This window comes from Eptatretus burgeri, chromosome 4 (genome assembly GCF_056783735.1).
Source record: "Eptatretus burgeri isolate ZD-2024b chromosome 4, Ebu_testis_v1, whole genome shotgun sequence".
In the NCBI taxonomy this organism is placed as follows: domain Eukaryota; kingdom Metazoa; phylum Chordata; class Myxini; order Myxiniformes; family Myxinidae; genus Eptatretus; species Eptatretus burgeri.
In genome coordinates, this window is record NC_140964.1 from 106,865,206 (window position 1) to 106,880,798 (window position 15,593).

General features: G+C 47.2%; 1 protein-coding gene across 2 annotated transcripts in view; it reads right to left on the minus strand.

The window, feature by feature from the left end:
* LOC147028845 (EF-hand domain-containing protein D2-like) overlaps nucleotides 1-15,593 on the minus strand; it is a 39,476-nt gene extending 23,883 nt beyond the window's left edge. The window contains exon 1 of one of the 2 annotated variants that reach the window (XM_085879618.1): nucleotides 15,250-15,592. In XM_085879618.1, the coding sequence (XP_085735744.1) occupies nucleotides 15,250-15,548 (299 nt within the window). In that variant the 5' untranslated portion in view covers nucleotides 15,549-15,592. Of the gene's footprint in view, nucleotides 1-15,249 lie in introns of both variants that reach the window. The other variant, XM_085879619.1, reaches the window with a different exon arrangement.

Genomic DNA, 15,593 nt, shown 5'->3' on the forward strand with positions numbered 1-15,593 from the left:
CTTTTCCTAATATTTCCAGGGGGACCCAAACGCAATTATTTTTTCTTCTGAAAACTATTGAGAATCATTAATCAGGATCCAATTTGAAGTGAAAAAAGAACTTTGGAATTTTTTTTGCCAATCACAAAATGTCAAAGAAAAAGCCCTACAATGTCAATTTTCGATTCCGCCAGTGACGTCACATTATGAATTCGCCTTGATCCAAACGGCGGCTATACATAGAGAAACAATGTATTTTAACAAATATGTAGAGAATTCCGACATTTAAATGTATTTTAACAATGTAGAGAAACAAATATAGAATATCCTGCGCAGTCAATGGTTTTTGGAGATATAGAGGTGCAATGTTTTTCGGTTTTTCCAAGATGGCGCCTGCACCACATGACCTATGACATAAGTATCATTAAAAATTCTACAGGAGGAGGCACTACTATGGTGAATATTTACTGTCCATCACACCAACAGTTGCTGAGAAAAAAAAAAAATCACAATGATTATATAAATGTTGTACTTGTCAAATTATGTCAAAGAAGGCACTGGTGACATCATCATTAACACATCTTATTCCCCATGGGGAGCAGTTGACAAGCCAGGTCTCAATTTCTTCCATTTAGTGGTTTCAGAGATATAGAGGTGTGAAGTTTTTCCAATATGGCACCTGTACCACGTGACCTACGACGTAATTATCATTAGTATATTCTACAGGAGGCGGCGCTCATGTGGTGAAAATTTAGTGTCGATCAGACCAAGAATTGCAGAGAAATAAAATTCAAACTGATCGAATCAAGTGTTGAACTTGTGGAATTATGACGTCATAATTAAGGTACCGATGACAATCATTATTCCCCAAGGTGAGTACTTGACAATAAGCAACGTTTCAATTTTTTTCCATTAAGTGGTTTTGGAGATATTGCGGTGCAACTTTTATCGATTTTTCCAAGATGGCACCTGTACAGTACCACGTGACCTATGACATCATAATTATCATGAAAAAAATTATACAGGAGCCGCTCATATTCAGAAAATTGTGTCAATTGAACTAACAGTTGCAGAGGAAAATTATTTTTTCATACTGATCAGATCAAGCATTGTACTTGTCGAATGACGTCAAAATGAAGGCACCGATGATATCATCATCAGCAAATCTTATTCCCCATTGGGAGTACTTGACAAGCCTCGTTTCAATTTTTTTTCCATTGAGCGGTTTGGGAGATGGAAGCGTAACGTTTTTCCAAGATGGCTTCTGTACCACGTGACCTATGACGTCATAATTATGAATTTAAAAAAAAGAAATTCTACAGGCGGAGGCACTCCCACGATAAAATTTTGTGTCAATCGGACCAACAGTTGCCGATAAAATGAATTTTCAAAATGCAGACACGTACACACGTAGGCACGAACGTAACCGAATGCCTAACCCTGCTTTTCGCTTTGCGAGCGCAGGGTAATTACTTCCTCGATACGTTCTATGAAAGTGCTCGGGCGATTAGCACTTTCACAGAACGATGGCCCAATGGCCCATTACATATTCATATATGACGTACACGGTAATTTTTCAAAGGATTCCCACGTGGGGCTTCCCAAAATTAAAACCGACTGTACCTACTTCCTGGTATGTGTTCATATCATACGTTTCACAGTTCAATGTCTAGCCAGGACTCCGAGTGCATCAAAGCTTTTAAAATCATTTACGGCACACCAGGACCCTGACATTCGCGGGGGATAGTTTCTGGAGATTTCCTGAACAACGAATGTCGGGGGAAAATCTGTGAACGTTTAGTCATCTATCTATAATTCCAGCTGTGTGTGTGTGTGTGTGTGTGTGTGTGTGTGTGTGTGTGTGTGTGTGTGTGTGTGTGTGTGTGTGTGTGTGTGTGTGACCGCTGTTTCTCGACAACCACTGGTCCGATCCAATTGAAACTTGCCAGCTATATTGCTGGGGACCTGAGTATGTGCCTTTTCAAGGTTTGATATTAATCAGACAAGTGCTTCCCAAGTTATGGCCATTTATTTACCAAACCAATGACAAGACACGTTGCTGCGGCCATTTGTTTACCAAACCAATGAGAGGACACATTGTTGCGTAGGCGCGGCCGATGGGGAAAGGGCGCCTTAGTTACCGTGGCGTAGGAGTGGCAATGATCAATGGCAGCGAATGTCATGGCTAGCAAAGACAGGGAGGTAAACTTGATTTTAATTAACTCTATGTGTAAGTATCACAGCAATTGTTACTTCAATGCAAGCGATAATTCGTGGAATGCATGTGAACATTACGTACGGGCACGCACCACTTCCGGATCGTGATGACTTGCTGTATTCTAATAATTTCTCGATTTCTTATGCGCATTTATAGATAAACACAATGCCCCAATCCAGTTGTCATTTACGAGAGCGAAGGAACGGTCTGTGTGGTTGTCTGAAAGTTTTTTTTGGGGTTTGCACGTACGGCCACGCACGTACGGGCACGCGAGAGCGAAGGAACAGCCTGTGTGGTTGTTGTTTCTGGCACGCGGTATGAAAGTTTCTTTTTTTCACGTACGGCCACGTACTAGTTATTACAATGGAGACAAGGGGGATAACGTTATTGGTTTGTGGCGGTTCCTGGTTCATGAAAAAGTCCGCAACTGGCAACACTATCAAAGTCGGGGAATTGGCACAATGGGGACAAGAAGAATAACCTTATCGGTTCATGGCGGTTCCTGGTTCAAAGGGGAAATTTTATAAAGTTTAAAATGTTTTCGATGATGAATGCACAATTAGTTTCATTAAAGATGCTAACACATTAAAAATAATGACAACACCAGGTACCGTTTCCAATTTATTGAAGGATGCATTTTCAAGTCCCTTTACCATACCATACCGTAATGAAAAAAACATCATCATCATGATGCACTAATTCAATTTTCATGAAACAAACAGCACACACAACTTTCCAAAACGATGAAGATGATTGAAAGTTGATATTACCCCCTGGTCGAGCGGCTGGATGAGGGAGCTGGTGTTCGGCAGCAGGAACATGACCTCAAGTTTCGGGTGAGCGCCGTTCAGGTCCATGCGGTGGCCAGGAGTATTGTGAAGCAGCAGGAGTACCTTGAACGAAAGGTTCTTTCCTGCCAGATACCTCTCATCCTGAGCAACGAAACAGTTATGGAACCAGTCCATAAAAAGTTCAAACGTCACCCACACCTTCCTGTTCTTGTTTTTGTTCAGCGCACACGGGTTCAGGGAACGGTTGAGCATCATGGGCTTTACCATAAAGTCCCCTTTGGCAGTTGCACAGAGAAGGGATAGCCAGTCCTTTGTGGCCTTGAAGCTGGCTGCTTTGCTCTCACGCTGTGAGATTAATGTTCTTGTCGGCATCTTTTTCAAAACAAGCTATCTCATCAGCATGAAAGACCTACTCCGGCAGGTACCCCTTTTCCTCGACGAGGCTTGCGTGTTCGAGATAATTCCTCGGCTGCGTCGTGGTCCGCGGAGGCACGCTTCTGTAGGAGCTTGACGTTGCGCAAATTATATTGCACCTTGAAGTGGTAGAACCACCCCCTGCTCACCGTAAACAGGCTGGAGGTGCCACTTGCACCCGCTGAGCTTGTGTTTGCACCACCTGCACCAGAGAGATAGTCATGCAGGAGCTTCGCCTTCCCCCATATCAGTGGTCCACTTAGAGGCATAGCTTTCTGAGTGTTGTCCTCAATCCTTGGGAACCCATTTTGAAGAATGAACGGAGCAAGAAGCAATACACAAGTCAGAGCAACGGGATGAGAATGATGGCGATCTAGGACGCGGAGAGTAGACTGCACATGGTTTGTGGGAGATTTTAACGGGTGATGCTGCATTCGGCAGCTGATAATAGATGTGGTAAGTGATGCCATTGTGTAATTAGTCCATATGTCGCTAGCTGCTAATTACACAAATCTATATGCTGAACGTTCCCATTCATCAACTCACAGGACATGACGTCTTTCCTATCTGCAGGCAGATTGTGCTGAGCATTTTTAAAATTTAACAGCTCAGATGGTGCTATTTGCAGCAAGATGGTGATTTACATGAAGATGCGCTGAATGTTTCCATTGTGTAATGTCCGTATGTGGCGACCTGGTAATTACTGGGTACATCAATAGATGCTCTTCGTGTTTTCATTCTGCAAGTAACTGAAGGGGAATGGCGTCGTGGGGAATGATGTGTTACACTGGTGAGACATCCCACAAAACCATGTTTATGCCACAAAGCTACAATAAAGTACTCCACTATAAATATAGACTACATATAGTATTGTTACGGCTGTGGAAATTCGCAGAACACCATAAAGGTCCTTAGTTAGTTATGCCGACAAGTCCGTGTTCAGTTAGATTTCTCCAACATTGTTTAATGGTAATTATCCGTGTGGACAGGGCTGTGATCTTTGAGATGGCCGTTTTTCTTTCACCATCGTTATTTTGGACCACCACCATCACTCTCAACCGCTTCAGACCCACCGTCCTTCCACCACCACAACCACACGCGCCTCTCAACAAACCACGCCATCCTGATCACCTCAACCACCACGCCAATCACCTAACCACCTTCCCCGCTACGCCCACTACCGATCACCTTCTCCACAACCCCGCTGCAACCGTCTCCGCTTATAAAAGTCTCTACCAAGGAAAAGGAACAAGGGATTCCAATAACGCCATGAAAAAGAAGAAGGTATTCCAATGGCGCGGATTTTCCCGCCTGTTTTTCCTGCGCAAGGGGAGGAGCGAGGCGTTGGAAGTGGAAAACGCTTCCTTCTGGAAGGAGGGCGGGGTGAGAGCGGAGGGTGGAGCGTGGGGAATATAAGGGCATGCCGAGCGCCAAGTTGGTCTTCTTTTTCTTCTTCTCCTCTTCTCTTCTCGTGGTCTTGGTGGTAGGAGTCGGGTGGAAGTCTTGGTGGTCTTCGTCTGTGGAGAAGCAGTCCGTGGAGCGACCCGTTCGTTGGAGCTTGCAGTCGGTGGAGAGTCCGGGCGTCGCGAAGGAGACGTGGACTGGAGGCGCAGCTCTGCCAGCGGTGTCGCGCGAACCTGCGCGCTCGTGTGAGAGTCGGAGAGAGCTCGCCGGCCACGCGGAAGGCCCAAGCTCAGGCGCGGCTACGCTAGCTGCCGTGGGGACGGGATGTTGAGGCTCACACCACAAGGCACCACGAGGGTGCAAGTAACCTGCAACGGTCTCGTGGGACTCGTTCGGTCTGCCAAGTCCCATGGCATAAAGGTCTACGGGCCCAGCCTGACGCCATTGCTTTTGATGGGGTCTTTTCCTTTTCTTTTGAATGAATGTTGTGGCACCGAGTCCCGTAAGTAACTGTACATTGATAATTGCTTATAGACGGTTGAGCGCTTTGTCTTGCCCACGTGCCGTGCCGCATTCATTGCTTTTTCAGTGCATGTTGGTAGTGCATGCATACGTGCATGTTGGTGTTTTTGAATACCTGCATGACTGCATGATTGTTCCTGCATACGTGTGTAGTTGTAATAAATGTGCTGATTTAAATGTTAACCCGTTCATAGTGTCCTCTTTCCCTTATTGAAATGCCATCTTGCATTGCGGAATGTTAGTTGGGTTTTAAGTACCCGATAAATAGAATCGGATCCGGCGAGGTCGGGCGATAATACCCGCTCGGTTATCTCAGAACGGAACGGACCGCTTGAGCGGTCCGTGTCCAAGCAGGCCTCCGCCGAGGTATGGTCCCTTGGTAGGTTACCCGCGTGAGTACTTAGGTATATCGATATTCGGCGATTGACTATTTCGCGCGGGTAGAATACGGACTGGGCCGTGGTGGGATTAAGAACCCACCAGTGACTGGTTTCCGGCATTGTTCCGGAAAGTCACGACTGAATTGCTCGTTCGGTGGGCGAACCGGCCGCTATTAGTTGACGCGGTCGTTCGCACGCCGGGCGGGCAGAGAATTCGTAACAGTATGGACTCCACTATAAATATAGAAATAAATTTCTCTCCACTACAAATAGACGGTGGTTCATTCGACTTGCAGAAATGTGTGTTTAAAATAGATAATTATTTTCAGGTGCTCTTGTGGTAACTGCCAGGCAACAGGTGTTTGATTCACCGCTCAAAATTGCCCGTGTACATGTAATGGTAGCTGGGTAGAGATGGTGGTACAGTTTTGAGCGACGGCTGTTTCTTAAACTTAAATGTGGGGATGGCATCCTCTCTCAATCGTGGTGCATAACCACAAGATCTAGCCATCTTTGTTTCATAACAGTGTTCTGTTACACGTTGTCTGGTGTTGGCTTAATGGTTTGGGTGGTGGGCTTGGGATCGTAGAGTCCTGAGTTCAAATCCTGCTTTGCTGTTGAATTAATGCCAGGTGGGGTTGGCTCGGCCTGTCATCCTTCCGAGGTCGGCAAAAATGAGTACGAGCTTGCTGGTATCCTGCGTCGGAGTGGTGACCCATCCAGGATTGTGCTCAATAGCCCAGGAGACTGCTTAGGCAGCACCAATGTTCTGTACAGAAAGCGTATGGTCCCTATTGGTGGATGGATGTAACATGTTCTGAGCACAAACATTTTGTAGGCTCAATCCACACTGGTATTTCTGACAAACCTCGTACAATTTCTGGCAAACTTAGGGTCTTTCGGCCATTGTTGTCGCATGAAACCATCTCGGACTGTTACTACCAAGCACCAAGGACGCATCGACTCAGCATATTTGTGGAAAATCGAAACTTATTTGTCCCTCGAGTTAAATCCGACATGACATAACCCATATAAAATACTGATACAACGGTCGACTTCCTGATGCGACGTCACAGCTAACCTGAAGAAGAAGATTTCAAAATTACCTACTTTACAATTCGGAAATCGGAAATAACTACAACACATGATATCTATTTTGTAGGGTATCAAGGGATACATGAGCATCGAGGTGGTTTGAACATTTAGGTTCCCATTTAACCTCCTTTTCCCACACTCCCATAGTCCCTCACTCCCTTCTAGCCCACACTCTCATCTATTCCTTTCTCAATTTAAAATACGGCTGGCAGAATGGCTTAGAGGAAGCCTGGTAGCCTCTAAGCTGTCAAGTGTCAAGCCAAGGTTCGAATCCCGACCCGGCTATAAAATGTAACCCCGGTGTTTCACAAGCAGGGCGATTCATCATTGTGTGTGCTGTCCCTCGGATGGACGTTAAGCAGGCGTCCTGTCTGCCAGCATTTGCTAAATATCCCACAGTGTCCTTCCCGAAGAGTAGGTGAGCTATTGGTGTGACCCTGAACAAATTACAAATTCTTGCCCAAACAACTGAGTCGACTGTCAGGACTGGCCAGCTGGTTCATGAAAGACTTGGGCCGTAAACTTCACGATGCCAACACCACATGAACCTGGGAATAATTTAAAGAAGCTAAAGAAAGACGAAGGTCCAAGGCATCAATTTTCCTTCCTGGAAGTCTGTCGTACCATCTTGTTTACCCTGTGTACCCCACCCCATCCCTCTCTCTTCCACAGAGCTCCGATTGTCTCTGTTCCCAACTATTTTGTGCTTCCCTCTCCCACCCATCTTGTTATAATGTTCTGTGTGTTAGCTCTCACACAAGCCTCAACATGGTGTACAAATAAACAAATAAATAAATGAATGAAAAAGGGCCACTTTTGCAACTGTGATATGGAGCTGACATCCATTCCAGCCAGGTTCACCATCCTTCCCTTTTATAGAACAACCAACGATTCAAAATCCATGTGTAAAAGGCAAAAACTAATATATAATGAAATTTTAAAAAAGGGAAAAGGGAATTTCGAATTGACAGATTTTAATATTACTGCAAGTTATGACAGCTTCGCTTCCTGCCACACCACCGAAAGAACAAATCACTTGAAGGATTGTGTACGGCTGGCTGGCCGATCAGGCCGTTTGTGACAATGTGAAAGCTCGAGTCAACATTCTTCTGGAAGCATGACAAGTGGAGTGCAACCCGCCATTGGGGCTGATGCATACAGCTGAAGCCAAGCCATGAAAATATTGGCTGTAAATCATGAATGGCAACACAAGCGTGCAAATTTGTTCATTCATTCATTCATTCATCCATTCCAACGGAGCACACCGCTGGGGGTTTGTATCAGTTATTGCTGGAACAGATCTGTGCCACTGATGCAGTGCCCCCTGTAGGCTAGGGTATCAATTTGGAGTACATTTGTGGCACCGGCGATGGCTCACCTACACTTCACGAAGGACACCCTGGGACCTTTAACGCCGGCAGTCGGACACAACAGCTTATCACCCATCCGATCGACGAGTCGCCCTGCCTGCGAAACGCCAGGATGAGAGTTCATAGCTTGGCTCAAGATTCAAACCCAAACTCGACAGCTCAGAAGCGAGATGCGCGTCCATCTCGGCCATCTTGTCAGCTCGAGCACACGTGTAGCTGCTCATTACTTTTTCGGTCAAATAAGGAGAACCAAAGCCGGTAAGAAGTGTAAAAATAAATCTTTAACATCGTGGACAAGTTCTCAATCAGAGCCCAATGGACTTTGCATGCTCTATCAAGCCAAACAGATTCCACAACAAAATGACAATTCCTCCAAGAGCTCATTTGAAGACGTAAATCACTGGTTTGACGAGTCACACAAAGGCTCCGACATCCTTACAAACGCTTGCACTTTGCCGGGTTTTCACCCTGTCGCCAATCAATCCGTAACGACACCACGCCGTGGCCTTGCGAAGCCTCGACAAAAGGTTTGGGCTCATTCTTACAAAGTATGAAACGAGGGGAAACTTTGCAACAAAGCTCAGATCCGCCTCATAAAAAGGCCCATTACGTGTCAGCACCAAAACTAAATACTACACGTATAAATTTTTCACATTGTTAGGAATGCTGGTTGAAGAGAACAACACTAACAACAAAAAAACAAAAACATGTATCAACCCGAAAACAGGAACATTTCACCAAAGTGAACAGAACGCAAAAATGGAGAACAGGAAAGTGTCATTGTTTCAGGCCAAATGTTCAAAACCGCACCCAGAAACACACATTGCAATAGCTCCAGTAAGGGACCACCGGGTGCGGCTATTTACACGCATCCAACAACCGGGACAACAACACTGGGGTACGCCTAAGCAATCGGGATATTAAAGGTGATGGTGGGCGTTTAGTTGTGCTGAGGTCGGTCAAAAAACAGCCCATGACAACAACATTCAGGAAGTACTGATGGGTTCTCACAAAAACAACAGCTTTTGTGAAATGCTTTGTTGTCACACGTAGGAGGGCGAGGACGCGGAGAGTATCATCATGCAGTAACTGCAACTTTCAAACAGATAATACAAAGTTAGTAACTGAATGAATGAAAATGGAACGGCATTCGGTGGAGCGCATCCTTCTCTGTCCAGATTGCATAGTGAAAAACAAAACTGGGGGGGAAAAAAAAAAAACCACACACACACACACACAATTAAATGATAAACTTTTTTGTGGATTTTGATGTACACCGTATTCTCTGGAGTGTGCTGCCACTACGTGGTTTGCCATTGCCTCCCCAATCCATGCTCTCTCCTTTTTAATGCTGAGCATCCAGCAAGGGAGCAGCACGTACCATTTTAAAAAGGTCTTTGGTACGACTTGACGGACATTTCATTCTTGACAAACACACCAACATACCGAGCGAGATATCATGAAAGAAAGATGTTATCGCTCGTTTGAAAGTGCGGAATGTCGATCAGATTTCCAAGCACAGATCATTTATAAAAGCAACCTTGAGCCTTAGTCATGTAATACAAACACTTGCATACTACAGTTAAACTATTCAATCAGTAACAAACACAGTGAAAGGACCATTTGTCATGCACAAACACAGACCCAGGTCAGGTATGGGAGCATGTGCCAGAACAGCGCGTCGCTGCGTCCACTTTCCGCCGGTACTCCAGGGGCCTCCGTCGAGCCATCCCCCAGGCAGATGCCAGGCCCATCCCCATCTCCTTGAGATGATGGTCAACCTGCTGCAACCATGAGGCACGTGGTCGGCCCACTGGCCTCCTCCACTCATGAGACTCCCTCGCTGAGAGAATCTGGTGAGCAGGATCAGCGTCAGGAAAACGAGCCACATGTCCATACAGCCGCAGCTGACGCTCACGGACTATGCAGGTAACAAATCTCATCCGAGTCTCTCTCAGCAACCGCTCGTTGGACACAAAATCCGACCAGCGATAGCCAAGGATTCTCCGAAGAGACCTGGTACCAAAGGAATTAAGTCTCCGTCTCAGATCCTTGGTCAAAGTCCAAGTCTCGCACCCATAGAGCAAGACTGGAAGTACCAAGGACCTGAAGACTCGGACTTTCGTCCTCCCGCACAGGTACCGGCAGCGCCACACCCCATGATCCAGTGAATCCACGACTCCCCAGGCCCGACCCAGACGTCTATTGACCTCCGGCTCACAACCTGCGGAGACATGAATATCACTGCCAAGGTAAGTGAATCTATCCACGACCTCAACATCCTCACCACAAACAGACACAGACAGGACAGCAGCATCCAAGATGTCACCGAAAGCCTGGATCTTTGTTTTGACCCAAGAAATCCAGTAATCCCAACGGCTCCGACTCCTCATTCAGCACCTCGAGGGCCCCCAAGAGGATGTCTAAAGTCTCCGCAAAGATGACTGCATCATCTGCAAAATCAAGGTCCGAGATCTTGACATTGCCAAACGATGCACCGCAACTTGATCTCTCAGACATCCTCCCAAAAATCCAGTCCATACAAGTGCTGAAAAGTGTGGGGGCAAGTACACATCCCTGACGAACTCCAGTAACAACTGGAAATAAGTCAGAGGCGGTACCACCACACTTCACAGCACTCTCAGTACCAGAGTAGAGTTCAGACATCAGATCGATCAGTTTCGGTGGCACCCCACGAAGACCAAGAATCCTCCAGAGGACATCCCGATTCACTGAATCGAACGCTTTACAGAGATCAACATAGGCTGCAAGCAGCCCCTGCCGAAACTCTCGTCTGCGTTCAGTGAGGACACGAAGAGCAAGGATACGGTCAATCGTTGACCTCTTTGGTGTAAAGCCTGACTGCTCTGGACGCTGGTGCTCAAGCAGATGGTGGCGAACCCTATCAAGAATTATCCGAGCAAAGACCTTGCCCGGCACTGAGAGCAGCGTCACCCCTCGGTAGTTGTTGCAGTCTTGGCGATCACCCTTCCCTTTCCAGAGAGGGACAACAAGGCCCCTCTTCCAGTCAGTTGGGATGATGCCTGTGTTCCAGGCAGAGCACAAAACTGCATGCAACGGCACGCGAGTGCAGCATTTCCACCAGCCTTGAGAAGTTCAGCATGGATGCCACAGATCCCTGGAGCTTTGCCCCGTTTCAACTGGTTCACCGCAGCCCGTGTTTCCACAAGCGATGGTGGACCACAGCTGATTCGAGGGTCAGCAACAGGGATTGTAACACCCTTGACGTCCAACTCGACAGCTGGGGGATCAGCCCTGGTACAACCGCTCAAAGTAACCGGCCCAGCGGGCCTTCACTTCAGACTCCTCTGTCAAGAGCCTACCACTCTCTGCTCGAACTGCAGTGCTCCGAGGGATGGGCTTGGATGAACGTAATGCGCGAATTCCCTGTAAGCTGGACGAGAATCACCTGTCCACAGGTGATGCTCTACCCCCTCACAGATTCCTCGCACATAGGCCTCCTTGTCCACCCTCAGTGCACGTACAGTTTTACGCCCTCAGCTCCCTGAACAGCCTGGGGCTCTGCCATTCAGCCTGGCCCTGCGACTCTGGTCAATGGTATCCAGTGTCCCTTGAGAGACAAAATTCTTCTTTGCCCTGCAGTGAACTCCAAGGCATCCACCGGCAACATCAAGGACGGTGGTCTTGAAGGTGCTCCACAACTCTTCAGGACCCCCAAAGCACCCAGACCCCCAAGTGTCCACTCAGCCTGTTCGCAAACTCCTCAGCTACTCTCTCATCCCTGAGCTTGGCAACATCCACCCTAGGCTGGGATGGTACCATTCTCCAGGATTTAAGGTGCAGCTTTAGAGTTGCTACAACAAGCCTGTGGTCAGTATTGAGGAACTGAGCACTCCGGTAGACCCTGCAGTTCTGGATCATCCTCCAACGACCGTCAATGAGGACATGGTCAATCTCCTTTGCCACACCGCCAGCGTTGGAATACCAAGTCCAGCGATGAGCTTGCGGGCGCTGAAACCATGAACCAGCCACCCTAAGTCCATGACTTCTTGCAAAGTCAAGGAACTTAGTGCTATTCTGGTTCATAGTTCCTGACCCATGGGGACCAACACACACCTCATAACCATCCCTATCAGTTCCAGTCGATGCATTGAAATCCCCCAAGACTAGAAGTGTATCTCGTCTGGGGCACTGATCAACCACAGACTCGAGTGTGGCGTAGAATGCATCCTTCACGGTAAGATCACTCGCCTCAGTCGGAGCATAAATAGAGACCAGGGAAATGACACCTAAGGAGTGACGAATCCTTAATCTCATAATACGCTCGTTGACCGGTGTTACCTCAATTATCATTGGGGTCAGCTTATTGGACACAGCTACAGCAACTCCTTGGGTATGGTAACCATCAGAGCGACCAGACCAATAGTAGGTGTAACCCCCCACCATTATCTCGCCGCAATCCGGTCTCCGAACCTCAGAGAGAGCTGCAATCCCGATGTCCAAACGCTTGAGCTCAGATGATAACAGAGACAGGTGATCATCCTCTCTTAGGGATAGGACATTCCAGGCACCCACCCGAAGGGACCGCCTCAGGTTAACCCAAGGAGACCGCCGTCTGGTGGACGACACCTCAGCACCACTCCGACACACTCTCCCGCAATCTGACCCAGGGATGTTACCCCGTGGTTTCCCTCCTATCAAAGATTGGGGGTCCCGAAACTTTGCCCCAATCCCATCATCCGGTGAGCTGCCCTGCGAAGGGGAAGCTGCACAGGAGGTACTCACGGAGTGGGTTTTCAGATTTTTTTGCGTTTTTGCGTTTTGCGGAATGAAGCGTTTTACGGTGGCTGGAGTGCAAATCCTGCCACCAACCTCCTAATAAGAAGTAACCCAACTGCAGGAGGACGTCCGCAGACACAGTTGGGCACTAGATATGGATGGCCGTTGGCTCACAAGGAGCTCCTCCGCCCTTTGACAGGTTTTGTTTTTAATCCTGCTGGGTGTCCATATCCAAACACCCTCCTCACCAGAAAACCTGGTGAGGGAGACGGTTTAGTCGCCGACAACCCGACCATGGAACAGGTTAGTACAGGTTTACATGGTACCTGTAGCAGGTCACAGATCGAACCTGACCTGACAGACCCACACTTTAAAGCAAAGTAAACTGGAGAAAAGCTCAGAATGCGGCAGAGCTCTTCTCGAAGCAAAATAACTGCAAAGTACTACAAACAACACCGAGACAATGATAAGTTGGGGTTTGTGTTTCAAGGACAATCGGCATGTCTTGGAAGCCTGGTGTTGGCGAAGCAACTATGGAGGCTGGCTTAGGATCTTCAGGTCCTGAGTTCGAGACCTGTTGGCTGCTGAATTAACACTTGGTGGGGTTGACTCAGCCTGTCATCCTTCCGAGGTTATCCAAATGAGTACCAGTCTATTGGTAGAGGAGCACTGCGTCAGCGGCATAGCCATGTCCCTAACTGACGATGTGTGCAGCCTTGTGGCTGCTGGTTGCGAGAGCGTGTGTGTGTGTGTGTGTGTGTGTGTGTGTGTGTGTGTGTGTGTGTGTGTGTGTGTGTGTGTATCATGTCTTGTTCACCAAAAATGACATCACTGATGGACACATAAAGCAGCGTGCCGAAGTGGAAACACAACTATTACTTTGTTGGCAAACTTGGAATGATACAGTAACAGAAATTTTGTAAAATCACTTTAACATGTCAACATTTTAAATATATCATTAAGTTTCACATGACAGGAGTTGAATGAGAGGAGGACCTACAGGAGGTCATAGAACACTACTCCCGTGCGCGGTCTTGAGAAACAAGGGCATGGGGTGGGGTCCGCGAGCGGCAAATTTGATTGGTCGTGGTGTCATGAAATGCTGGAATATCTTGTCCCAAGTACTGCTAAATGGAAGGGTTTTGAAAAGTTCCAAAAAGGAGATAATTGGTTCACGAGTCAGTAAGTGACCACTATATTTGTTATGGGTGTGTGTCTGTCTGTCTATCCCAAGCATAGCTCCGTGGGTTTTGATCCGATCCTGATAAAATTTGGGTGGGAGGTTTGTATCATGATCTAGTTGTGTTTTCCTGAGAATGGGAGTGCCGCACCCATTATGGGCGGAGCCACGGCCAAAAAACATGTGGTTTTAAGGGGTAGCCGATTTCAAGTTACATCTTCTCCGAGGGGGTTTGTCGAATCTGGTAGGGGTTTCGGTATTTGGTTAGCCCAATGGCACCTGCATAGCCCCACGGAGCTCGATTTTTCATTTTTCTTCCAAAGGTCAAGGTCACAAGGTCACAAACTTAGAAAATGTCAAAAAAAAAATCAATAAATTGGACATCGAGCTCCTAGGGTTTTCAACTGTTTCGAATGAAAGTTGGTATGCAAGTAGTGCTCTTCGAGTACTACAACTTTCATCATTTACGTTTTTCCAGATTCCCGCCAGTTTGCCCATGGTGTCCCCTCGAAGGTCAAAAATAAAAAAGGCGAACCGTGTACATTGCTCGTGAACCATCGCCGTCTCCAGACTTGTGTTTTACAGCTTTCGAGTATATAATTAAATTTAAATAAAACATATTTTGAAGTTTGAATTAAAATAATTTTTTTTTTTAAATATATATATATATATATTTTTTTTTTAAAAAGAAGTTTACCGCCGTTGATGCGTCGCCTTTTCCACCACCTTATTTAACACGTCACATTAGTTATTCATGCCTGTTGTTTGCATCCTTCATGACGTCATAAAAAAACGGCAAATTGCTCGTTTGGAATTATTTTAATTTTTGACTTCCAGCCATCGGGGGACAGAGAAGACCTCAGAAGAGCCGTCACGGGCTGTGTTGATGACCTCCAACCCTCAACGTGGAAGATGTCCAGAAGAACATGGAGAGAAAAATTCACCAGACAAGTACAAGCGATCTCAATGTTGATCCTCGTTTATGGAGGGCAGGAGGACACCTGTAGTTTGGAGACCGTGCCATTTGACACCTTCCCAGTCAGCCACACCCAGCCGACAAACACACGAACAACATTCTCCACCATGATCGACAGTCCATAACTAAAGCCTCCATCTCTCCTCCGAACCCTCGTACCTCTTGAACATGGCTTCCATGTCCTTGATCTGTCGCCGTGAAAACTCCCTGAACTCCGCGTTCGGGTTCAGAACGCGCATGCTTGGCTTCCCCGCCTCGCCCGTCTCTCCACGCCTGCTCAGCTTGGCCGCGAGTTCGGGCTCCGCGTTCGCCGTCGCTTCTTTCTCCACGTGTAACCCGTTACCGCACTCGGACTCCCCGTCCGGCCTCGGCTGTGACTCGTTGGGGCACGACGACGGCTCCACGTCCTCGACATCCAACCGCCTCTGCAGCTTCCCCGCGAGCTCTTCCGTCGCCATGGCAGGAATCGAGGATTCTTCCTCTTTTTTTTTTTATAGTAATAT